This window comes from Gopherus evgoodei, chromosome 23 (genome assembly GCF_007399415.2).
Source record: "Gopherus evgoodei ecotype Sinaloan lineage chromosome 23, rGopEvg1_v1.p, whole genome shotgun sequence".
Lineage (NCBI taxonomy): Eukaryota > Metazoa > Chordata > Testudines > Testudinidae > Gopherus > Gopherus evgoodei.
The window spans coordinates 14,962,381-14,987,001 of NC_044344.1; the positions used below are offsets into that span (position 1 = coordinate 14,962,381).

A 24,621-nucleotide genomic window follows, 5' to 3' on the forward strand; every position below is an offset into this window, starting at 1 on the left:
TCTGTTATAACACTGAATAACCTGCACCTCTGAAGCTCACTTGTTTAATACAGGAAGCCTCATGCTGCAGTTTAATGCCAATGTAATGCAAAACTTGCACTTTCTAAGTGAAAAAGGGCCTTTGTTTGGCACTATGGCAGGTTAATCCAAAGAAGGAAAGGGCCCATAGGAAAATCGCTTTTATCTCGGAACTGACTGGCTTGGTAGATTTCATGAGAGTTTAAAAAAAGGTTTCTTAGGTGAGCAAACAGGTGTGTGTAAATTCTGCAGCTACTTAAGGTTTCCTGTGGCAGGCATCCACCTGCTCTCTGCTCTCTCAGAGACTATACCTGGCCAATTGTGCACTGAGGGAAAAAATATCTTCCTGACCCACGCAGGTTTACCTGCTGAAACTCTGCAGCATGAAGTTTGATTATAATCTATCTTAACGCAGAGCTGCAGCTGTTATGCCCATGATGAAGGCAATGTAGGCAATCCTGGTGTTCTCAGGGCCCATGAAGGAAGGGATGAACCAGGGGATCCTTAGCTATGTTTGTCCGTCTTTATTTTAGTAACAGTAGATGATCCATTTATTTTCACCACTGTATAATCAGAAAGAAATAAGGCATCTAAAACATTTAGCATGTGCAATGTCACAGCCTTATGCTTTCATTCCTGAGCAACGATTTGAAATACTGTAAAACTCCCAGAATACTTTAAGCCACACTAATTAGATTGTCTCCCCTCCAGCAGGTGCTCTTCATCAAAACAGAAATCAGACAAAAATTCTTCTTCTTCTTCAAGGTTCAGCTGCTCCAAGGACAAGTCATTGACCTGGAAAGAGAAATTAAGAATATTTCTGCTAACCAGCACCACATTTTAACCTTCTTTGCCATCTCTTGGAAATGCAGAATGAACCATCATATTTTAATCACATTTCAGGAAAAAAACTGCCTGCCTGGAATCGTGTCAGTGCAAGAACATTGGATGGGGAGTCTGTCGATAATCAGCTCTCCATTCTGGGTAGCCGGCGTCTCTGCTAATTTCTGTGACTGACCAGCACCACAAGCCAATGAAGCAAAAGGAATCTCTCTCCTCCCAAGCTGCCCCTTTCAAGTTTATCATGAGTAGCTGGCTCACTAGTTTGTGTGTTGAGAGTGATGACTTGTCTTCTCTACGGGGGAAATTGATGCAGCTGGTGTTGATTTAGCGGGTCTAGTGAAGACCCACTAAATTGACTGCAGAGCACTCTCCGGTGGACCCTGGTACTCCACCTCTCTGAGAAGGGTAAGAGAAGTCAACCGGAGAGTGGCTCCCATTGACGCAGCGCGGTGAAGACACCGGGGTAAGTCACCTTAAGTTACGTCGACTCCAGCTACGTTATTCATGTAGCTGGAGTAGCATAACTTAGGTTGACTTACCCTGGCAGTGAAGACAAGCCCTGAGAGATGTTATTAGTTCAAATCCCACAAGCCACCAAGAGAAGAAGACGACAATTTTGTGTTTACAGCTCAGGACAGATCAGATTTAGGTTTTGTTTCTTGGCTTTACCACAAACTTCCCATTGACCGTGAGTAAACCAATTGCTCTGGGGGCTTTAAAGCCCTTTGATATACTCAGATGGAAGGGGTAATGGAAAGGAAGATTTAAATGGAGAACAAAATAGCTCTACACAGCAAGAGATCCATATCTTTCTTTAACAAAAAGGATATAAAATAACCTAAGGCAATTCCACGGCACTTCGCACTGTAAATATATTAGATACAGAACTAAAAGAAACCCGGTTTGAATGTTGTAATTACGAAACCGCTGCTTTGCCTACGTGCACTTTGAGAGAACTAATGCATGAGGAGGTTCACTGAAACATTTCCTCCACCCAAACTGCTGGGGGTGCTGCACAATGCCCACATGTGCTGTGGGCTGACTGTGTTGTGACATGTCTGATGCATTCCCTTAGACGAAGGAGAAACATTTTGAACTGAACAGCCACAGCAAGTCCCACTGCTTTCAGACTAAGCAAGGTGACTATTTCTTATTCAAGCCTACATGTAAGGATTGAATTAAAAAGTTCAGCTGTTTTTAAGTCCAGCATAGGAATTATGATTTTTTTTTCCCATTGAAAAGATTTAATTTTTATGGGAACATAATGCAAAATTAACAGATTTCAGTCAACTGTTTACAAGTAATCACGTCTGGGCTTAGGGAACATAAGAACAGCCATACTGGCTCAGATCAATGGTCCATCTAGCCTAGTATACAGTCTTCTGACAGTGGCTTGTGTCAGATGCTTCCAAGAGAATGAACAGAACAGGATAATTTTCAAGTGATCCATCCGCAGTGGTTCAGTCCCAGCTTTCGCAGTTGGTGGTTTAAGGACACCCAGCACATGGGGTCGCACCCTTAACCATCTTGGCCAATAGCCATTGAGGGACCTGAACTTATCTAATTCTTTTTTCAACCTAGTTATGCTTTTGGCCTTCATACATTCCCTGGCAATAAGTTCTGTAGGTTGCCGATGCGTTGTGTGAAGGAGTACTTCCTTCTGTTTGTTTTAAACTGGCAGCCTACTAATTTCATAAGGTGACCACTAGTTCCTGCATTATGTGAAGGGGTAAATAACACTTCCCTATTCATTTTCTTCACACCATTCATGAATTTATACACCTCTCTCCTAGCCTCCCCCTAGTCATTTCTTTTCTCAACTGATCAGGCCCAGCCTTTTTAACTTCTTCAGGTATAGAAGCTGTCCCATATCCCTAATCATTTTTGTAGCCCTTTTGTGCACCTTTCCCAATATCTTTATTGAGACGGGGTGACCAGAACTGCATGCAGTACTCCAGTTTTACGTGGACCATGGATTTATATAGCTGCATTATATTATTTTCTATTATCTGTCCCGTTCCTAACATTGTTAGTTTTTCTGACTGCTGCTGCACGTTGAGCAGATATTTCAGAGAACCATCCACAGTGACTCCAAGATCTATCTTGAGCTAACTTAGACCCCATCATTTGTATGTGTAGTTAGAATTATTTTTTCTAATGTGCATCATTTTGCACTTATCAACAATCATTTTCATGTTGTCCCACATTCACCCAGTTTACTGAGATCCCTTTGTGAACTCTTTGCTGTCAGCTTCAGAGCAAGTAGATGAAGTTCAACCCAAAGGAGAGTTATTTATTTTAAAATTGCTCTAAAGACTCATTTGGAACCTTAATGAGAGTGTCACTCCCACAAAATGCTACAGGAAGCGGGAGCCTGGGCTTTGTCATGAGTTATACTTCTGGGGCTGTTACAATGTGGCTGAGAACATGGTCTCTACATAGCATCCCAGGTGTCTCCTATGCTATTTTAAAAAATACAGAATTTTGCGTAATGATATCAAGCAAATAATAAAGTTTTAAAATCTCAGTATACTGAATAATTACAACCATACTCTAGGACACGGTAAGAAGAAATGCATTTTTAGGATCTACTAGATACACGATAAAGGGACTTGTAATGATTGTTGCTTGTATTCAAGCATGACAAACTGGAAATCAGTTCCCACATGCCAGGCTCAGGATATGTGCCTGAGCAAGTTGGTGTCTACGTTCCCTCCTATTGTTGGCCGAGGTGGCACGACGATAGTCGTTGCTCATCCTGCTTCCTTTGTAGTGGAGTGCCTGTCATGGGCCAGTGCAAGACAAAACAGACACTATTTACCTGAATAAGTCCCCTCAGCTCCTCGTCTGTTAAGGAATCAATAGGTTCCTCTTGGGCAGAGTTGTACTCCACAGCCACCTTACCATTCTCTGAAACAAGTATGCAACATGAGAACTAAGGAGGTGTTTTCTTACCACTCGATTTAGTGACCACAAAATGATTCCATACTCTCTCAAGACCGGACTGAGCTTTATTATTCTGCTTTATAAATGCATGGAGGGCCAGGAGCATCAATCCCATGGGGACAGGCGATTTAGAAAGCTCAGAGATGGAGTAGGTACTAATTTTATCTTCCCATTGTTGGCATAGGGCAGGTGTGGGGCAGGGTCGGTTCCAGGGTTTTTGCCGCCCGAAGTGGTGGAAAAAAGAAAAAGAAAAAGCCGTGATCGTGATCGGCAGCACATCGGCGGCAGCTCCATCATGTCGCTTTCTTTAGCAGCACCTCCTTCCCTCCAAGATGAACCAAGGGACCTGCCGCTGCATTGCTGCCGAAGAGCCGGACGTGCTGCCCCTTCCCCTTGGCTGCCCCAAGCACCTGGTTGCTGCACTGGTGCCTGGAGCTGGCCCTGGCATAGGGGTTATAGCTCATTTGTTCCTTTAAGGAATGCAAATACCTTTACTGTGTAAGATAAAACTGACCACAGTGATGCAAGTAACACGTAGTAATTGCCACATTGCATGCAGGGTAAGAAGAAGAGCCTGTGGGGGCTGCTCTCACATATGGATTGAGGATTAAGGACCCAATCTTGCTTCCATTAACAACAATGGAAAGACTCCAGCTGACGTCAGTGGGAGCAGGATTAGGTTTTAAGGGATTAGACTTTTGTGTGGAGTCGGAGATATGGGAGATCTGAGAGCACCTGCTAAGAAGGGAACCCAATGATTTATGAAGCTACTCCTCATGCCCCTCATTTGAGAGCCCACTGTGCACGAACTAGTCTGACTATGCCAGGCTGTGAAATTACTTTGTACACTCTGTACCCCATTCCTTCCTCTGGCCTAGAGCATCTGCTTTCCAGATCAGGCAGAAAAATAAAAGGCACTTAACTAGACCGAGCAGAGACTGGAAAAGCAGAGGAGCCAGAATCTGTGGAAAGCAGGGTGCAAACAAACAAGAGGATGCTATTTACCTGCCGCTGCAAGAGTGTCAGGTCTGACAGTAGGAAACCCAGCAGATATTTTACTCCAGAAATCTACTTCAGACCTGGGCTATAAGTACATTGGCTAGAAGTGTGAAAAAAGTCACTCCCCCAAACCAACTATAACTATGTTGACAAAACCCTCAGTGTAGATGCAGTTATGTCAACAGAAGAGTGCTTCTGTCAGCTTAGCTAACATTGCTCAGAGAAGCGGTGTTACTGTGGCAGCAGAACTCCTTGTGTCAGCATAAACTGCGTCTACACTAGGGGGCTATGCTAGCACAGGCTTTGTAGGATAGACATGGCCTAAGTGACATTTTAAAAGTCTAAGCCAGTGGTGGGAATTTAGGCCCTGATTCAGCACAGCATTTAAGCACATATTCAGATCCCACTGATTTCATGAAACTTAAGCCCACGTTTAAGTGCTTTGCTTTATCAGGGCCTGAGAATGGGAATCAGTGTTTGCTGGAAAGATTGCTGCATATTCCTCTACTCATGAAAAATATTAAACACCAAATCTGCTCCATCAAAATCATCAGACTGGAAACCGACCGCGTTTCTTAAATGCAAATAAATAAATAAATAAATTGATGTTTGATGCAATTTTAGGAGTTATTCATTTAAACAAAGTATAGACAGATCAGCACCCATGAGGCATCTATGTTCAGATGGTGGGTGTGTCCAATTCAATAGTTAATCAAAAGTCAGGTCCAAATGCTGTTCCACAAAGCCTCTTCCCTTCCATGCAACTTGTGACAGGGATAAGTTAAATGCTCATGGACTAAAGGATTCATTTTCAGGAATGTCCATGGAGGCGTTCCCAAAACAGAGAGGGCCTTTCTCCGGCCCTAATGACAAACCTGGAAAAGGAGAGCACAGGTCACCTGAGTAATCTCAATTGCCTTGCCTCAGGTCATGCCAGGCTTTCTGTATCAGCACACGGCCAGTGTCTCTCTGGGCTCCCTGTAGACAGTGCAGTTATTGTATGTGTTATTTTAAGAATAGCCCAGGGTTACGGAGCCTGGGACTCAGGAGGTCTGGGTTGGATTCCCCGCTCCGCCAGAGTTTCTGCAACCTTGGGCAAAGCCCTTGGAGTAAAATTCTAAAGAGTGCACAAGTGACTCAGCAGCCCAAGTCTGTCTGAAAATTTAACCCTTAGGCTATGTCTACAGTGTGAGCTAGGGGTGTGATTCCCAGCTCATGCAGACATACTACTGCTAGCTCACATCAAGCTGGCACAAGCATAAATCGCAGCTCTGGTAGCACGCGCAGCAGCAGCACAGCTAGCACAAGTCACTGCGGATTACACATGCTGCCGCAACCACTACCATGGCTACACTGCTAGTTATACTTGATGAGAGCTAGCACATTTTCCCTGAGATTGGAATACTAGCTCTGAGCGCAGACTCAGGTACTACGATAGTGGTAGCCATATAAGTACAATAGATAGATAAGATAAAACATATAGAATTATAGAAGATTAGGGTTGGAAAAAACCTCAGGAGGTCACCTAGTTCAACCCTCTGCTCAAAGTAGGACCAACACCAACCAAATCATCCCAGCCAGGGCTTTGTCAAGCCTGACCTTAAAAACCATTAAGGAAGGAGATTCCACCACCTCCCTAGGGAACCCATTCCAGTGCTTCATCACGCTCCTAGGGAAAAAGTTTTTCCTAATATCCAACCTAAACCTCCCCCACTGCAACTTGAGACCATTACTCCTTGTTCTGTCATCTGCTACCACTGAGAACAGTCTAGATCAGGGGTCGGCAACCTTTCAGAAGTGGTGTGCCGAGTCTTCATTTATTCACTCTAATTTAAGGTTTTGCCTGCTGGTGATACATATTAATGTTTTTTAGAAGGTCTCTCTGTACAAGTCTATATATTATATAACTAAACTAATGTTGTATTGTAAAATAAACAAGGTTTTCAAAATGTTTAAAAAGCTTCATTTAAAATTAAATTAAAATGTTGATCTTACACCGCCGGCTGGCTCAGCCTGCTGCTGGTCTGGGGTTCTGTTCACCTAGGCCAGCAGTGAACAGACCCATCTGGGAAGGGTCTGGCAGCCAGAACCCCAGACCAGCAGCAGGCTGTGCAGGGTCAGCAGCCGGGACCCCAGATCGGCTGTGGGCAGAGTGGCTCAGCCCACTGCCGCTCAGGGGTTCCATCCGCCGGCTCCTGTCAGCCAGGATCCCGGCTGCCGGACCCACTCACCCTGCTGCCGGTCTGGGGTCCCAGCCCTGCCCACATACAGTGGGTACCTACCTTCTCCCTGGTTCTGGCCCATTCTCTTCCTCTCTCTGCAGTGAGCTGAGGGTGGGAACACACTGAGCACAGGGTCAGGGGTGAAGGGTCTGGCCAGGAGCTAGAATGGGGGAGGGGGCTCAGGGTTGGGGCAAGAGGTTTAGGTGTGGGGGCACTTGCCTGGGCAGCTCCCATTCGGTGTGAGGGGTGCAGGTGGGAATGTGAGGGGGGGGTGCAGGAGCTCCCTTTTGGTGCTCAGAGTGGGGGTGGGGATGTGCAGGGTGCATGGGATGTGGAGGGGCTGGGGATGTGGAGGGTGCAAGAGTCAGAGCAGAGGGCTGGGTGCATGTGAGGGGGTGCAGGTGTCAGGGCAGGGGGGGGCTGAGTATGTGTGGGGGTGCCAGAGTTAGGGCTGGGGTCGTGGGGGGTGGTGGTGAAGGAGTCAGAGGGCTGGGTGGTACAGGGCTCAGGGCAGGGGCCTGCGGTGTGTGTGTGTGTGGGGGGGTGCAGGGCTCAGGGCAGAGGGCTGGGTGACTGCCCCCTTCAGGACCCCCAACCCCCCCGCTCCTTGTCCCCTGACTACCTCCTCCTGGGACCCCTGCCCCTAACTTCCCTCCAGGACCATATCCTCTATCTAAGCCTCCCTGCTCCTTGTCCCCTGACTGCCCCCCTAGGAACCTACCCCCTACCTGTCCCCTGACTGCCCCAACCCTTATCCACACCCCCGCACCCAGACAGAACCCCTCGGACTCCCATACCTATCTAACCACTCCCCATCCCCTGACAGGACCCCCAGAACTCTGGACCCATACAAATCCGCCCCGCCCCCTGCTCCCTGCCTGCCCCAACCCCTCTCCACACCCCTGCCTTCTGACAGGACTCCCAGAACTCCCAATTCATCCAACCCTGAGCTCCTTGCCCCCCTGACCACCCCCTCCAGAGACCCCCCACTCTAACTGCCCCCCCAGGACCCTCCTTGCTCCCTGTTCCCTGACCCCTATCCACCCCCACCCCCTAACAGACTCTGGGATTCTCATGCCCCATCCACCCCCCTGCTCCCTGACTGCCCCCTCCAGAGACCCCCACCCCTAACCACCACCCCCGGGATCCCATCCCCCTATCCAATCCACCCTGCTCCCTGTCCCCTGACTGCTTCCACCCCTTATCCAACCCCCCCCAGCCCCAGCCCCCTTACCATGAGGCTCCCCGCTCATCCAGAGCCCTGCCGCTGCCGTGCGCACAGCCCCACCACGCGGAATGCTGTGCACGCGGCTGCAGGGCTCCGGATGGGCAGGGAGCGTCTTTCCCTCCCAATGGAGCCAAACACTACCCTGCGGGAGCGCGCAGCCTTGGGCCCCAGAGTGCTGCGCGTGCAGCGGCAGGGCTCCAGGGGAAGGGGGGGAAGTCAGGGGAGGGGCTGGCAGCTTGCTGTGCTCAGCTGGACACTCCGGCCTGGAAGCATGGACCCTGCAGCTTGCTGCGCTGGTAGGACTTTTAACGGCACACTAGAGTCCCGGCAGGCTCCAGCATGCTATTAAAAATCAGCTCATGTGCCGTCTTTGGCACGTGTGCCATAGGTTGCCAACCTCTGATCTAGATCTAGCCTCTTTGGAACCCCCTTTCAGGTAGCTGAAAGCAGCTAACAAATCCCCCCTCATTCTCTTCTGAAGACTAAATAATCCCAGTTTCCTCAGCCTCTCCTCATGAGTCATGTGCTCCAGCATTTTTGTTGCTCTCCGCTGGACTCTTTCCAATTTTTCCACATCCTCCTTGTAGTGTGGGACCCAAAATTGGACACAGTACTCCAGATGAGATCTCACCAATGCTGAATAGAGGGGAAAGATCATGTCCCTTGATCTGCTGGCAATGCTCCTATTTATACAGCCCTAAATGCTGTTAGCCTTCTTGGCAACAAGGGCACACTGTCGACTCATATCCAGCTTCTCGTCCACTGTAACCCCTAGGTCCTTTTCTGCAGAACTGCTTCCTAGCCATTCCGTCCCTAGTCTGTAGCAGTGAATGGGATTCTTCCATCCTAAGTGCTGGACACTGCACTTGTCCTTGTTGAACCTCATCAGATTTATTTTGGCTCAATCCTCTAACTTGTCTAGGTCCCTCTGTATCCTATCCCTACCCTCCAGCGTATCTACCACTCCTCCCAGTTTAGTGTCACTTGCAGACTTGCTGAGGGTACAATCCACGCCATCCTCCAGATGATTAATGAAGATATTGAACAAAATCGGTCCCAGGACCAACCCTTGGGGCACTCCTCTTGATACCAGCTGCCAACTATATATGGAGCCATTGATCACTAGCCGTTGAGCCCGACGATCTAGCCAGCTTTCTATCCACCTTATAGTCCATTCATCCAGCCCATACCTCTTTAACTTGCTGGCAAGAATACTGTGGGAGACCATATCAAAAGCTTTGCTAAAGTCAAGGAATAACACATCCGCTGCTTTCCCTTCATCCACAGACCCAGTTATCTCCTCATAGAAGGCAATTAGGTTAGTCAGGCATGACTTGCCCTTGGTGAATCCATGCCGACTCTTCCTGATCACTTTCCTCTCCTCTAACTGCTTCAGAATTAATTCCTTGAGGACCTGCTCCATGCTTTTTCCAAGGACTGAGGTGAGGCTGACTGGCCTGTAGTTCCCCGAATCCTCCTCCTTCCTTTTTTTAAAGATAAGCACTACATTAGCTTTTTACTAGTCTTCCGGGACCTTCCCCGATCGCTATGATTACACCCTTGCATGCTCGAGCAATATTTTTCTAGACTCCTCCTTAGTCATTTGTCCAAGTTTCCACTTCTTGTAAGCTTCTTTTTTGTGTTTAAGCTCACCCAAAATTTCTCTCAAGCCAAGCTGGTCACCTGCCATATTTGCTATTCTCTCTGCAATCGGGATGCTTTGTTCCTGCGCCCTCAATAAGGCTTCTTTAAAATACAGCCAGTTCTCCTGGACTCCCTCCCTCCTCATATTAGCCTCCCAGGAGATCCTGCCCATCAGTTCCCATGAGGGAGTCAAAGTCTGCTTTTCTGAAGTCCAGGGTCCATATTTTGCTGCTCTCCTTTCTTCCTTTTGTCAGGATACTGAACTAGACCATCTCATGGTCGCTGCTGCCCAGGCTGCCACCCACTTCTACGTCCCCTACCAATTCTTCCCTGTTCGTGAGCAGCAGGTCAAGAGGAGAGAAGGTATCCAGAATTCCTATGTAGGCTAGGAGCCAGATTCTGTAACAACAACTCTAAAGCTCAAGGAGGAGAGAGCCCCAGGTAACAGGTACAATACTGAGCAAAACAGTTACAAAATACACAACTCACCACACTGCAGGTCAGAGACGGCAGAAAGCTAGCTAGTAGTCACAAATCATGTGTATTGGTGTGGCTGGATTCATGTTGCTATTGGAGCCTTAACCTCTTCAAATCTTGGATTTGTGTTCAAATTTACAACCTTAATATAGTATCAATGCAGGGTTTGCACTTGAAAGTTTCCAGGTTTTTAGACATTTGGCTGTTTCAGTTATCTATATACCAAAAATACCTAATTTTTCCTTTACAATATGCCTGTCCGACGACAATGCCAAGTATATTTTTCTTCCACTTAGCTGATTCAAATGGCTGACTTAGTTGTTGCAAACTTTGCAAACACATACAAATTTAAACTTTCAGCTGAGACCAAACAAGGAAGCTGTAGAACTGATAAATGAAATTGTTTTTAATTGTTTACTTTATTAATGTACTTCTATTCACCATTCACTAAACTTGCCTACATTGTAACTTCTGTTCACTGTTTGCCATATTGTAATTCAAACCCCATTTTAAAACACTCACTCCATTTTGTAAAAGCTTCCTCCAACCTTCATTTTTGCAAACCCTGCAATAATCTTATTAGTTTAGTTTAGATGTGTGAATGAGGCATGTATGGATGATGGAATCAACCTCCAGCCCCAGCCTGTCCTGAGGAAATAAAGTTCAAACCCCACCAGCTGAAGATGCAGACAAGAGCCCTAACAAAGTAAGAAGAGTCCACCCTAAAAAGAAAAGGTGCAATAGAAGGAAGATCAAAGCCAGGTCCCAGGCTGAAAGTCACGCCTGCAATTGACGGGTGATCAATCACCAAACCCAGAGGCAGTGTGACACGGCAAGACCCATAGACTCTCGATTCAAACTAAAGCCTACAGAAAGGATGGGTGAGATGGAAGACTTTGGAGGGTAACATTCTGCTGCCAACATGGAAGGACATCGGTGCGCGCCCGACAGAGACCCAGCTCGGCCTTGTGCCCGGCTTTCCTGGTCAGTTACCGCCACGAGCTATGAACCCAAACTGCAAAATCAAGCCATGAACTCAAGCTATCTTCAGGACTAGTAACTGTGCAGCAGCTGCAGAACATCTGATGGATGTGTATGTGTGTGTGTATTAGGTATAATGTCTGTGTATATGGATTAAGATATTAGTTATTGGTCATAAATCAGATTGTTATAATAATAAATGTGGCATCTTTGTCTTGCCCCCTGAAAAGATCCGTGTAGTTTTGTCTGTACAACAAAGCTTTCAACCCTAAGCAACACTTCTGAGAAAATATATTTATAATAGTTATTATTCACTACCATGAAACCTACAACACAACTATTCTCAGACAAAACACTCCAGATATTTATAATCAATGTATAAAAATGCCTTACCTAAAACTATGAGAAGTATCTTCTGAAATGCACCCGACAGAGCCCTCTCAGCTGCAAGTTTCTGAACATTTCCTGTTTTCATGACAAACTCAAGGGGATCTAAACCCAACAAGGCAGCACTGTGTTATTTTCAAAGATGACATTTGAAAGCATGATGGTCATACAGTACTACCCACAGTTAAATCCCTTCTGATAAGCAAACACTCACCCAGTAACTCATATTACTCTGGTAGGAAGACTGCACTTTACTGCAGCACTTTTAAAATTATTTGTAACAAGCAAGTGCCATGAAACCTCAACCCTGACCAGGGCCCTATGGTATTAGGCACTGTACAGACATATAGTGACACACCATTCCTTCCCCAAAGAGTTTACATCTAACACCCATAGCAGCCAACCTGACAGCGCGGAGCCCTGCTGCCAGCTAGCGTGTGAGATGCAGACACTCTGTCCACTCAGAACTGAACAAGTATCAAATCCATTTCACATCATTAAGATTACAATTATGTCACGGAGGTCACAGAATCCGTGACTTCCACTGATCTTTTCTGCCTCGGGGCCAGAGCTCCCAGCCAGCCCTGCCTCCACAGCTGCCAGCCCCCACGCTGATTGGGGGAACCCTCCCGCAGCTGCCCAGCCATGGCAGGCAAACCCCACAGCAGCCCAGCTAGGGTGACCAGACAGCAAATGTGAAAAATCGGGATGGGGTGAGGGGTAATAGGAGCCTATATAAGAAAAAGATCCAAAAATCAGGACTGTCCCTATAAAATCAGGATATCTGGTCACCCTAAGCCCAGCCACGCAAGCTGAGGGACCCCAGTGTTCCCTGCACCACAGTGGGTGCTGAACCTGTCTACCCCTTTTGTGAGGGATATTTTTAGTGAAAGTCAGGGACAGGTCACAGGCTTCTGTGAATTTTTGTCTGTTGCCCATGATCTGTCCTGACTTTTTAGTAAAAGTATCCATGACAAAAACTTAGCCTTACACATAATGCATTCAAGAAAAGTGCCTGTGATGGAGTGCAAATGAGCACTAAAGAAAGACGTGAAAGGAAAGGAGACGAGAGAGATAGAAATACAAAACAGAGAGGAGAGGAAGGCAGAAAAGAGGGCTGGCCCTGTAGCTTTCGTACCTCACAGCGTTTATTACAAACACCTAGCTGGACAAGCTGGTAGTGCGCTGGCCCACCCTGCAGTGCAATATTCTAGTGCCTTTGAACGCCCAGAGTGGAAGTGATCAACACGGACAATCACAAAGTTACCAAATCGCACTGGACACGTACCTCGGCCCTTTTCTACATATGCCTCACCAATGCCAAGTCCTCTGGTGCAGATCCCATGATGGGGCAGTGTTACTTCCACAACGCACAGGTATTTCAGGCACTGCCTCTCTGGCAACCCTCCAAGCTCCTCATTCTCCACGTCAAACCCAGAAATATTCTGCAGCTGTTGGGATTTACATTTTCAAACCATCACAGAAGGATTTTTATGCAGCTTTTACTTTGCATTTGTCAATACTTAGACAATCATCAGTGTCGGCACTGACTAGGAGATCGGCAACAGGAACCTCTGTGGCTGAGAAAAGATACTGCAGAAACATGGAAGGGAGCTGTTGCATGGGGCTCAAGAAAGGTTTCCTTGGGAAGTGGCGCTAAGACCGGTGTTTTAGTACCCCAGGAACAGTGCAACTGGTTGAAGAGTTGGGGATAGCAGTGAGAGAGGGGAGGCAGAGAGATGGCATGGGGTCCATCCAGGGAGCTAGTTTTATCTGCATAAGAGAGGATGCCCATTGTTGTCAGAGGTGTTCTCAGATGCTACCGGTGTGGTGCTCTGCTCTCTCCTTGTTGGTATCACTCGGCTGCGTGCATGTGTTCCCTCTGTGTGCTGCCCCAGCTCTGCAGATAGCTGAAACAGCAGACCAGAAGAGAACCCCCAATGACCACAGAGTCTAGTAAGGTACGAAGGCACGTCAGCCAGGTTTATTGCGATCTCGGACACAATTGTAGTTCCCTGTAGGTTTCTTAGCCTAACTCAGGGCATACTACGAGAAAAGTGCCTCTTGGCAATGGACCCGGCTCAGTCAGTGGCGGGACTCTCCACTGCCCCCTAGGCCGGACAAAGACATCGCCCCAAGGATGCATTCTTATACACAGGTACAAACAAGTTACACATCACTCCTGACGTATTGAGGTACAACTCTTCTACGCAGTAAGGTACAACCCCTCTACGTAGTAAGGTGCCGCCTCTCACCTTGTACATGTTGGTTTGAACAAAATAACTCTATCCATCATATTACCCTTTTACCCCTGTCATTGGGATGGGTGAATCTGTTCCTTGTTATCTGTGTGGAATGTACAAGTATGTGAATGTTCTGATCTCTAGTGTTCAGTACCTTTTAGGTATGTATCTTCTTGCAGCATCAGCCCTTTCCTTGCCAGCTGCTGTGAGCAGGGCCTGCCTCTGGCTCACAGCTTCACTTTGCTTTATGTTAGCAAAGTCTTAGCCATTATTTTAGTTCAGGCCTCAGGCCTCATACTGGGCCTTTATCAGGGCCTTCATTTACTACACCCATTAGCTGAAACCTGGTGAGGGCAGGGATGGTAGGAAAGAGATTAATAGATTTTTATGACCAGAAGGGATGGCTGTGATATAAACACTGAGCCCAATAACTATGGTGAAGCCAGCGCAGGCGTGTCCAAACTTTCTACCCTGAGGGCCAAGCATTTTATTTCAAGAAACTCCAGCAGCCACCACCCTCTCTGCCAATCAGGCTTGCAATCTCCAAGATGTCTTTGACTGCTTGTGTTACATGCAGAGTATTGCCAAATCTTGGCTTTTCTCTCTTCTCCACAGTTTGAAGATCTGGTACCTCCATGTCTAGCTCTAGTGCTAGGCTAAGCTTCTGTACTCATTACCTCCCCCAGTACAGCAACTCCTTCTGGCCGGTCTACCCAATAACCAGGTAATTCTCTGACATTTTGTCCAAACTGCAGCTGCTAAGTCTCTCTTCACTGCCCGTCGATCAGACCAAGTCACTCCCCCATTTTGAATCCCTCCATCAGTTCCCCAGATCAAGAATAAGGGATCGGGAAGGGATGACGGAGGGAGGAAAAGAATACGAGAAGGGCTTCTTACCGTAATGATCCGGTTCGACCAGCCATTGAAGCCAAGGTAGTAATTGGCTAATTCCTTACACTTGTAACTCCTCAGAGCAAGGACTTGCTGCTGAAAGGCCTTCTGTCTGGTGCAAATGCAAACCTGCCCAGAGGAGAAAAGCCCAAGACGGATTAGATGAGACTGGCTTTGTAAGCAGGGAGCTGTAAGTATTCACTAGCACTGCTTTTCCTGTTCCATATGACCAGGCCCTTAGTGCCCCAGGGTCCCACTGAGGAACCAGTGTTGATAGCTCTGGGAGGACAAGGGTGATGGTACCCCACTCCATCCTCTTCAGAGGCAGCGGCGGTCCTGGAAGGCGGCAAATGCAGCCTTGCCATCCGTGGCTGTGAGACATGATGCCCCACCCCACGGAAGCAGTGGTTCCAGGAGAGAGTGGTAGTGATGTTAGTGTAACAGAGCATTCCAGCAGCTACCCTTGAGAGAGTGGAAATAAAGGGAATGATTTACTGCTGGATCTGCGTGGGGGTCCAGCAAGACCCTAACGTGCCATCGAGATACAGGGCTTCAAGGACCGGGAGCCCCACTCTCAAATGGAGAAGACTCTACAGCCACTTGTGTTTCCCTGCATCAGCACCACACTGAGCCCCGAGGCAGACATCTCAGGGCCCCAGCCTATGTCCCTTCCCCGTTCTTCCAGACAGAGACCTTACTAACCATGTGAAGGAGTCCTGACTTGGAATTAGGTAATAGTCTGTTGTGTGTTTTGCTTTTTATACATACGAAGGAACCACATGGCCATAGCAGGGACCAAATAACCATGTTTACTAACTATGCACAACACAGTTACATATACACACTATTGCTCTGCGTGGTTTCTAAACTACGGAACACGCCAAGTACACTAGAGGGATCAAAACTATTTAAAGGGATACCCTGGGGTTGCCAGTTTTGGTTGGACATCTGCCTGGAGGTTCCATTACTTGACATAATCTCTAAAGATGAATCTTTAATTCCTGGAGACTCCAGGATAGCACCCTATTCCTAGACACCTCTCAGCCAATAACTGGAAGTTACACCTTGTTTTAATTCACTTACCTTTAAGGGAGATTTCTGAAATAATCTTTGCCTGTTGCACGCGCGTTGGGCTCTGCTGGCATCTCTAGCTGAATAGAACTTGACCAGAGCATAAAACCCAGGCCCCGCGACTGCAGCATTTCTGTGAACTCGAACTGAATACAGCAACCCAAACTCAGAAAATACTGAAAATAGAGAACGCTAAGGAAAAAAGAGAAAAACAAAGATCAGTGCTAAGGAGATAGAGCAGCAGTCAAGAGGCACTGTGAACAGGGACTCCGCATGAGCCTTGATTATTAATTAGGGAGTATTTTTCCTACAATCAGTGTCTTTCTCTAACCCCCTTGAGTAATTAACATGGGTAAAATATAACTTGAGTGTTTGGTTTGGACAGATACTGTCTCTTACTCTTTACACAGGAATACAGGAGCTGCCAGGCTGGATCAGACCCAACATCCATCTAGGGCGGCAGTTCTCACAACAAATTTTTGGTGGCTTCAGAGTGCGGCCACCAACTCTTGCTGGTGGCTGCTCTGACAATTTTTCATAGACCACTTAATTAACTTTAGGAAAAACAACTTTAGGAGGGCAATGAAAATAATTAGGGGGCTGGGGCACATGACTTATGAGGAGAGGCTGAGGGAACTGGGGTTATTTAGTCTGCAGAAGAGAAGAATGAGGGGGTATTTGATAGCAGCCTTCAACTACCTGAAGGGGGGCGGGGTCTAAAGAGGATGCCGCTAGGCTGTTCTCAGTGATGGCAGATGACAGAACAAGGAGCAATGGTCTCAAGTTGCAGTGGGGGAGGTCTAGGTTGCATATTAGGAAACACTATTTCACTAGGAGGGTGGTGAAGCACTGGAATTGGTTACCTGGGGAGGTGGTGGAATCTCCATCTTTATTGGTTTTTAAGGCCCGGCTTGACAAAGCCCTGGCTGGGATGATTTAGTTGGTGTTGGCCCTGCTTTGAGCACGGGGTTGGACCAGATCAGAAATCTCAAACTCAAATCCCCACGAGGGCCACATAAGGACTAGTATATTGGCCTGAGGGCCACATCGCTGAAACCTTTTCATACAACGATATAAAAGTATAGTCAAAAATGAAAAAAATGAAGAGTAATATAGTATGCTATTAAAAGTCAATGTATTAACTTTTTAAAAATTGTAATGCGAAGTGGGGTTTTAATAAAATATAAACACCTGTAACTATTCCTTATGTGGTCAGTAATAATGATGATGATCTACACTAACAGTCTATCAACATAGCTGTAATGGCAGGAACCTTTTAAAGTAATTGTTCATACAAAATTCTTTGCCACTTTTAACAAACATTCTTCCCAACTACTCACAGAAAGAATCATACATGCTGAACTTCATACCGCAGACTGCTCGTCTAGTCCATGAGACCCTGCCCATGCCCTGCCCCTTCTCACCCTTTCCCCGCCCCCATTCCAACCCCTTCCCCAAAGTCTCCGCCCCAACTCCGCTCCCTCCCTGCCCCTATTTCAACTCGTTCACTGCCCTGGCCCTGCCTCCTCCCCTGAGTGCACCGCATTCCTGTTCCTCCCCCTCACTCCTGGAAAGTCCTAAACGCTGGGAGGTAGGCAAAGAAGCGGGGACATGGTGCGCTGGGCGGGGGAGGGGGGGAGTTTGGCTGCTGGTGGAGTCGGTGCCGATGGCGGACTGCAGAAAATAACTCTGCAGGCCGCCATGCGTTTGAGACCTCTGGACTAGGTGACCTCCTGAGGTCTCTTCCAACCGTAATATTCTACAATTCTATGATTCTAAAGAAATATGCACAGATACATGTCCAAATCATTGTTATTTATTTTTTTTTGCAGACTCAATAATAAAAGTTATGTGCAGTTGTTTCTAGTCTTTACTTGACCTAAACAGAGTAGAAACACAAACAAGGTGCTTTGCATGTTCTTGTCCTTTTGGTTATTTTCTCCCCCTCCCCCTCCCGCCACTTATACTTGGTAGCTAGTAAGTTGCTGCTGTGAAAAGTGATACTTGTATGTTAATATCACTTTTCACAGCCTCCCAGCTAGCTACTAAGGCTTTGTCTACATTACAGACCTTATAGCAGCAGAGTTGTACTGCTGCAGCTGCACCGCTGTAAGGTCTCCCGTGTAGCTGCTCTATGCCGGTGGGAGAATGACCCACTGTAGTCTCCCCTTTAACCAGTTCCTTATCCATCTTTCAATTTTCATATTGATCCCCATCTTCTCCAATTTAGCTAATAATTCCTCATGTGGAACTGTATCAAATGCCTTACTGAAATTGAGGTAAATTAGATCCACTGTGTTTCCTTTGTCTAAAAAATCGGTTACCTTCTCAAAGAAGGAGATCAGGTTGGTTTGGGACGATCTACCTTTTTTTTTTTTTTTTTTTTTTTTAACAAAACCATGTTGTATTTTATCTCAATTCCATTGACCTCAATGTCCTTAACTACTTTCTCCTTCAAAATTTTTTCCAAGACCTTGCATACTACAGATGTCAAACTAACAGGCCTATAATTACTCGGATCACTTTTTTTTCCCTTTCTTAAAAACAGGAACTATGTTAGAAATTCTCCAGTCATACGGTACAACCTGAGTTTACTGATTCATTAAAAATTCATGCTAATGGGCTTGCAATTTCATGTGCCAGTTCCTTATGTTTCGAGAACACATTTTTTGAAAGCTGGATTTTCTACTTTGGTACAATAATGTTTACAAAACTTTGGGGCAGAGTGTCGGGAGGAAAATTGCTGGTGCCCATCTTTTGCCCACCTCCCTAACTAATTTCCTTAATTCTTTAAAGTTAGTCCTTTTGAAATAAAAAACCCTAGTCCCAGATCTATTTTTGTTTATCCTTCCATCTAGTTTGAACTGAATCAGCTCACGATCACTCGAACCAAGGCTGTCCTCTACAACCATTTCTTCTGTGAGGGGTCCTCACTACTCACCAAAACCAAAACTAAAATGGCATCCCCTTTCGTTGGTTCTTCAGCTACTTGGTGAAGAAATCCATCAGCTATCACATCCAGAAAAATCTGAGCCCTATTATTCTTCCTAGCACTTGACCTCCAGTCTATATCTGGAAAGTTAAAAAGTCTCCCATGATCACACAATTCCCATTAGTGTTTACTTCCTTAAAAACATTAAAGAGGTCTCTCTCCATATCCAAATCAGATCCCGGCAGTCTGTAGCACACCCCAAGCACTATCTCAGGGGAGGCTCTAGTAGCTTTCTTTTCCAATGTGATTTTTGCCCAGACAGACTCTGTCTTATCCATTCCATCACTTCCTATTTCTTTACAGTTAACCTCATCACTGATATACAATGCTACTCTACCACCTTTGCCTTTATTTCTGTCTTTCCTAAACAGCACATAGCCTTCAATACCTGTACTCCAGTCATGACTACTGTTCCACCATGTTTCTGTTATCCCTATAATATCCGGTTTCACTTCCTGCACCAGTAGCTCTAGTTCCTCCATTTTGTTACCTAGGCTCCTCGCATTAGTGTACAAACATCTTAATTTTTGCCGTTTGGCTTCACTGACATTCTTTACCCAGTTAGGCACAGACATTCTACCACCAGTATCACCTATTAGACTGGTATCTACACTACCCTTCCTCCTTATGTTTCTAATTTATCAACATCATTTTTGAATTGTGGACACAGGATTCCAGCAGTGGTCACACCTGTGCCAAAGAGAGAGGTGAAATAACCTCTCTACTCCTACTTGAGATCCCCATTTTTTCATCCAAGGATCACATTAGCACTGGGAACTGGTGTTCAGTTGATTACCCACCATGGCCCCCAAATCTGTATCAGAGTCACTGTTTCCCAGGATAGAGTCCCCCATACTGTAAGTATGGCCTACAGGCTTTGTTTCTATTTACCTCTCCCCCAATTTTTGGGTCATCTTCAAACTTTCATCAGTGATGATTTTGTTTCTTCCAGGTCATTGATAATAATGTTAAATAGCTAAGACCCAAGAACCATTCCCTGCAGGACCCCACTAGAAACATATCTGACAAATGATGATTCCCCATTTATAATTACATTGAGACTTATCAGTTAGCCAGTTTTTTATCTATTTGGAGTGTTGTGACATTCTATACCTTGCGGGAGCATCCCGTAACCCCCACATTCCTCATTTTTATATAACTGTTATCTTACATATAAAGCAGGCCTTGTAAGGTATCAGGGGAAAGGTTATGACTTGCTGAAAGTCACTTCTCTTTCGTAGATGTATAGCATTAGTGCATATGAAGTTATGAGAGTTGTGTTGTATGCTTGTCATTAAAACATGCTGTAAGTTGGGGAATCAGCCAGACATCTCCCCAAAGGCAACAGCCAGGAAAATCACCAACAGCCGGGCAGGGGTTCAAACAATCCATCAACAACCACTGTCCAGCAAAGGAGCTACAATTCAATGACTCACATGCATGAGGCTACAAAAGGGGAATTGCTCAACACTGCCGGGAGACTTGTCTACATTGGCAAGGCTAAAGGTATTGCAAGCGTCTGACGAAGTGGGTATTCACTCATGAGAGCTCATACTCCAACACATCTGCTAGTCTCTAAGGTGCCATAAGCCTCTTTGCTGGTTTTTACAGAACCACACTAACACAGCTACCCCTCTGATGCTAAAGATATTGCAGTCCTTAATACACAGGTTTGCTCCTTAAATCTGGGCCAGTCTCCTCTATTGGAGTCTTGTCTGCTTCTCACTGTTTTAGGGTACATCTTCACTAGCAACGTCAAAGCGCTGCTGCGGCAGCACTTTGAACATGCCTTGTGTGGTTGTGGTGCAGCACTCTCCCAGTACTCTAAAAAAACCACCTCCACGAGGGGCGTGGCTACCAGTGCTGAGGCACTGTCTACACTGGTGCTTTACAGTGCTCATACTTGCTGCGCTCAGGGGGGTGTTTTTTCAAACCCCTGAGCGAGAAAGTTGCAGTGCTGTAAATTGCCAGTGTAGACAAGCCCTGAGCAATGCCCCAGACATGTCTGGACTTGTGTTTTCCAAGCACATGGACTGAGGGTATAAAACGGACAGAGTGGACACATACTGGGCCCTTCTCCTGCCCCCATCTACGCTGCAAGCAACCGAGCTTAAAGCAGCGCTTTAACGTTGCTAGTGAAGATGTGCCCTAAGACAGAGAGAAGCAGACAAGACTCCAACAGAGGAGATTGGCTCAGCTTTAAGGAACAAACCTGTGTATTAAGGACTGCGATATCCAGTGGGGTGAGAAAAATTGCTTAGTCTAGTTGTTGCCCGGAGCTGAAAGTTTAGACTGCGTGATTATATTTTATTTTGGTAACTGACTTTTTGCCTAGCACTTAAAATCTCTCTTTTGTAGTCATTAAATTTGTTTAACTGTTTATCTTTACCAGTAAGTTTGTATGAAGTCGGTAGCAAAACTGCTCAGGGTGCAAAGGCTAGTGTCTATCCATCTCCATTGATGCAGTGGTGAACCAATGAATAAATCTGCGTTGCTCATCTTGAGCAGTGCAAGAAAGTATATTCCTGAGGTACAGTGCTGGGAGCTGGGGGGATCTGGCTCTGGAGCCTCTCTCTGTGTGATTCATGAGTGTGTCTGGGAGCACTCATACAATCTAGCTAGTAGTGGGGCTCCACATGCGGTTGTGCTGAGTGATCACAGTGCCTGGAGGGGTTTGCTGCTGGTCACTAGCAAGGCATTGTGAGAGACAGCCCAGACTAGAGAGAGTTACAAGGGCACAGTTCCAGGCTGCACCCTGGGGATCCCGTCACAAGTGTTTTATGTTAAAAAACAGAATGATATAAAATTATCAAAATGCACTATACTCCCAAGTCAAACACCTTCAACCAAACTTGTAATCCTATTTAAAAAAAAAGAGAGTTACCAAGTTAGTAAGACAGTATCTATTTTCCTGAAACCTATGTTGATTGGTATTAATCCTATTACCCTCTATTACTTCTTTATTAAATAAATCCCATATCAGCTTCTCCATTATCTTGCCCAGGATCAGTTTCAGACTGATAAGCCTATAATTATCCAGGTCTTTCCATTTAACCTTTACAAATATTAGCACAACATTAGCTTTCTTCCAGTCTTCTCCAGAGTTGCAAGACTATTGAAAATCAACATTAAATGTCCATCAAGTCATCAACCAGCTTTAAAAACAACACACTATTGGAACACGTTATATGGACTTATTTAAAAATGTCTAACATTAGTAGCTGCTGTTTTAACACCCTCCTGAGATACAACTGCCACTTTCCCCCAAAACCACACTGCACCCCCTCCTCAGATTGCAAGGGGGCAGTTTCTGGGCATTCACACTGGCAGGGGGTGCACCAGCCAGCACTGACTAGCCCCGCTGTCACCACCCCCACTGCTCCCAGAGACCACAGACAACCACCTCCCATCCTGAAGTTGCAGGGTCAAGACTGTATCCAGGAGCCTTTGGGCATTATGGTCGCTGGGGGGCTGCACACCACCTGGGAGTCCCAGCACCATGGCTACCCCCAGCTCCCCACCCCCCTGGGGGAATGGGGGAGACAGGAGCTCCCACCCTGTGCCCCAAGGAGGAGGGAGGGCAGAGTGGAATTAGCGCCAGGAATCCTCGCCCTGCACCAGACCATTTCCTTGCTTGAGATTCTTTTTTAGTCTGCTCCGCCCACTTCAGCTGGTGTGGCTGGTAGCACGACACGGAGAATCCTGAGACTAGTAGTACAGCTGCCAGTACAGGTCCCAAAACCCACGCAGAACACAGCAGCGTGCAAACTACAACTCCCAGCATACCCTGCAACACTCAGTCCCTGTTGCACCTGCACACTGCGCTCCCCATGCTGCCGAGTGTTTCAGCTGGCACTGGGAAGTTGCTGACTCTTCACGTTGTTGGGCTGTGGCCCAGGCTGGATTAACCCTTTGTGGGCCCCTTCCAAGTGTGGACCTAGCACCACCGGAGCCATTGTAAACCCGGTACTGGCATGATGAGGTCTAATGTATTCTCTAGCATCACGTACACCACCACTTTTTGATTTAGGAAATTGTCACCTATAACACTGAGAGACCGGTGTAAAAATAGGGTTGCCAGGTGTCTGGTCTTCAACCAGAATGCCTGGTTGAAAAGGGACCCTGGTGGCTCTGGTCAGCACTGCTGACCGGGCCATTAAAAGTCTGGTTGGTGGTGCAGAGGGGTTAAGGTAGGCTCCCTGCCTACCATGGCTCCAATAAGCAGCAGCATGTGCCCCCTCCAACTCTTAAGTGTAGGGGCAGCACATGCTGCCCATACCCCAAGCTCCACTGATCCCATTGGCTGGGAACTGCAGCCAATGGGAACTGTGGGGGTGGTGCCTGAGGACAGGGCAGCAAGCAGAGCCACCTGGCCATGCCTCCACATAGGAGCTAGAGGGGGACATGCCACTGCTTCCAGGAGTTGCCTGGGATAAGCATCTCCCATAGCCCACACCCTCTCCCATGCCCCAACCCCCTGCTGCAGCCCTGATTCCTCTCCCACCCTCCAAATCCTTCAGTCCCAACCCACAACATCCTCCTATGCCCCAAGCCCCTAATCCCCAGTCCCACCTCCTCCAGCTTGAGCCTTTAACCCCCCTCACCTCAACCCACTGCCCAAGCCCGGATTCCCCCCCCACCCTAAAACCCCAATTTCTGGCCCCACCCCAGAACCTGCACTCCCAGAGGCCACCTTCCTGCCCATACCCCAGCCTCCTGCCCAAGCCCAGAGTTCCCCCCACACGCTGAACCCATTTCTGCACCCACCCCAGAACCCACACCCCTAGTCCAGAGCCCTTACCTCCTCCTACAGCCCTGCCCCAGTCCTCAGCCCCAGCCCAGAGCCCGCTCCTGCACCCCAAACCCCTCATCCCCAGCGCTCACAACAGCCCCCTCAGTCCGAGCCCAGAGCCCCCTCCTGTACCCCAAACCCTCATCCCCAGCGCTCACAACAGCCCCCTCAGTCCGAGCCCAGAGCCCGCTCCTACACCCCAAACCCTCATCCCAGCGCTCACAACAGCCCCCTCAGTCCGAGCCCAGAGCCCCCTCCTGCACTCAAACCCTCATCCCCAGCCCCACCCAGCGCTCACAACAGCCCCCTCAGCCCCAGCCCAGAGCCCGCTCCTGCACCCCAAACCCCTCATCCCCAGCGCTCACAACAGCCCCCACAGTCCCAGCCTAGAGCCCCCTCCTGCACCCCAAACCCCTCATCCCTGGCGCGCCCCAGAGCTTGTACCCCCACCCCAGCCCAGGGGGGGGGGGCTGGAGAAGGGGCGGGGTGTCCGGGTTTGTGCCAGTAGAACCGGAACGCGGAGGTTTTATCCCCCACCTGCCCCTTGGCATCAGCGATTCCGGCGGTGACCCGGGGGAGGCCCCGCAGCTCGGGGGGAGGGGGCCTCACCTCCGCCCCCTCCTCCAGCCCCCAGACCAGCAGGGCCTTGCCGCTCTCCGTAGGGACCCGGAAGCCCAGCACCTCGGGGCGGGCCGCCAGCGCCATGCGGGACTCAGCAACAGCTGCCAGGCCCGCCTCGCCGCCAGCCAACCACCGCCCGGCCCGTCCCCGCCCCCAGCCAACCACCGCCCCGCCCGGTCAGGCCCCGCCTCCGCCTCCAGCCAACCACCGCCCGGCCCGTCCCGACCCCCAGCCAACCACCGCCCCGCCCGGCCAGGCCCCGCCTC

The 24,621-nt window shown here is 47.8% G+C and overlaps 1 protein-coding gene across 6 annotated transcripts; it reads right to left on the reverse strand.

Annotated features, from left to right (window-relative positions):
* Positions 1-527: 527 nt before the first annotated feature.
* Positions 528-24,474, reverse strand: RDM1 (RAD52 motif containing 1). 6 transcript variants are annotated; one of them, XM_030541605.1, is made up of 7 exons: positions 24,344-24,474; positions 15,963-16,142; positions 14,886-15,008; positions 13,034-13,196; positions 11,752-11,850; positions 3,683-3,771; positions 528-813 (listed from the first exon to the last, which is right to left on the reverse strand). In XM_030541605.1, the coding sequence occupies exons 1-7, from the start codon at positions 24,437-24,439 to the stop codon at positions 706-708; spliced, it is 858 nt and encodes a 285-aa protein (XP_030397465.1). In that variant the 5' UTR covers positions 24,440-24,474; the 3' UTR covers positions 528-705. The 6 variants fall into 6 exon arrangements, with proteins under 6 accessions (XP_030397465.1, XP_030397464.1, XP_030397468.1 ...); XM_030541604.1 differs by having other exon boundaries at positions 24,272-24,474; XM_030541608.1 differs by lacking the exon at positions 24,344-24,474 and adding an exon at positions 16,814-16,847.
* Positions 24,475-24,621: the final 147 nt, after the last annotated feature.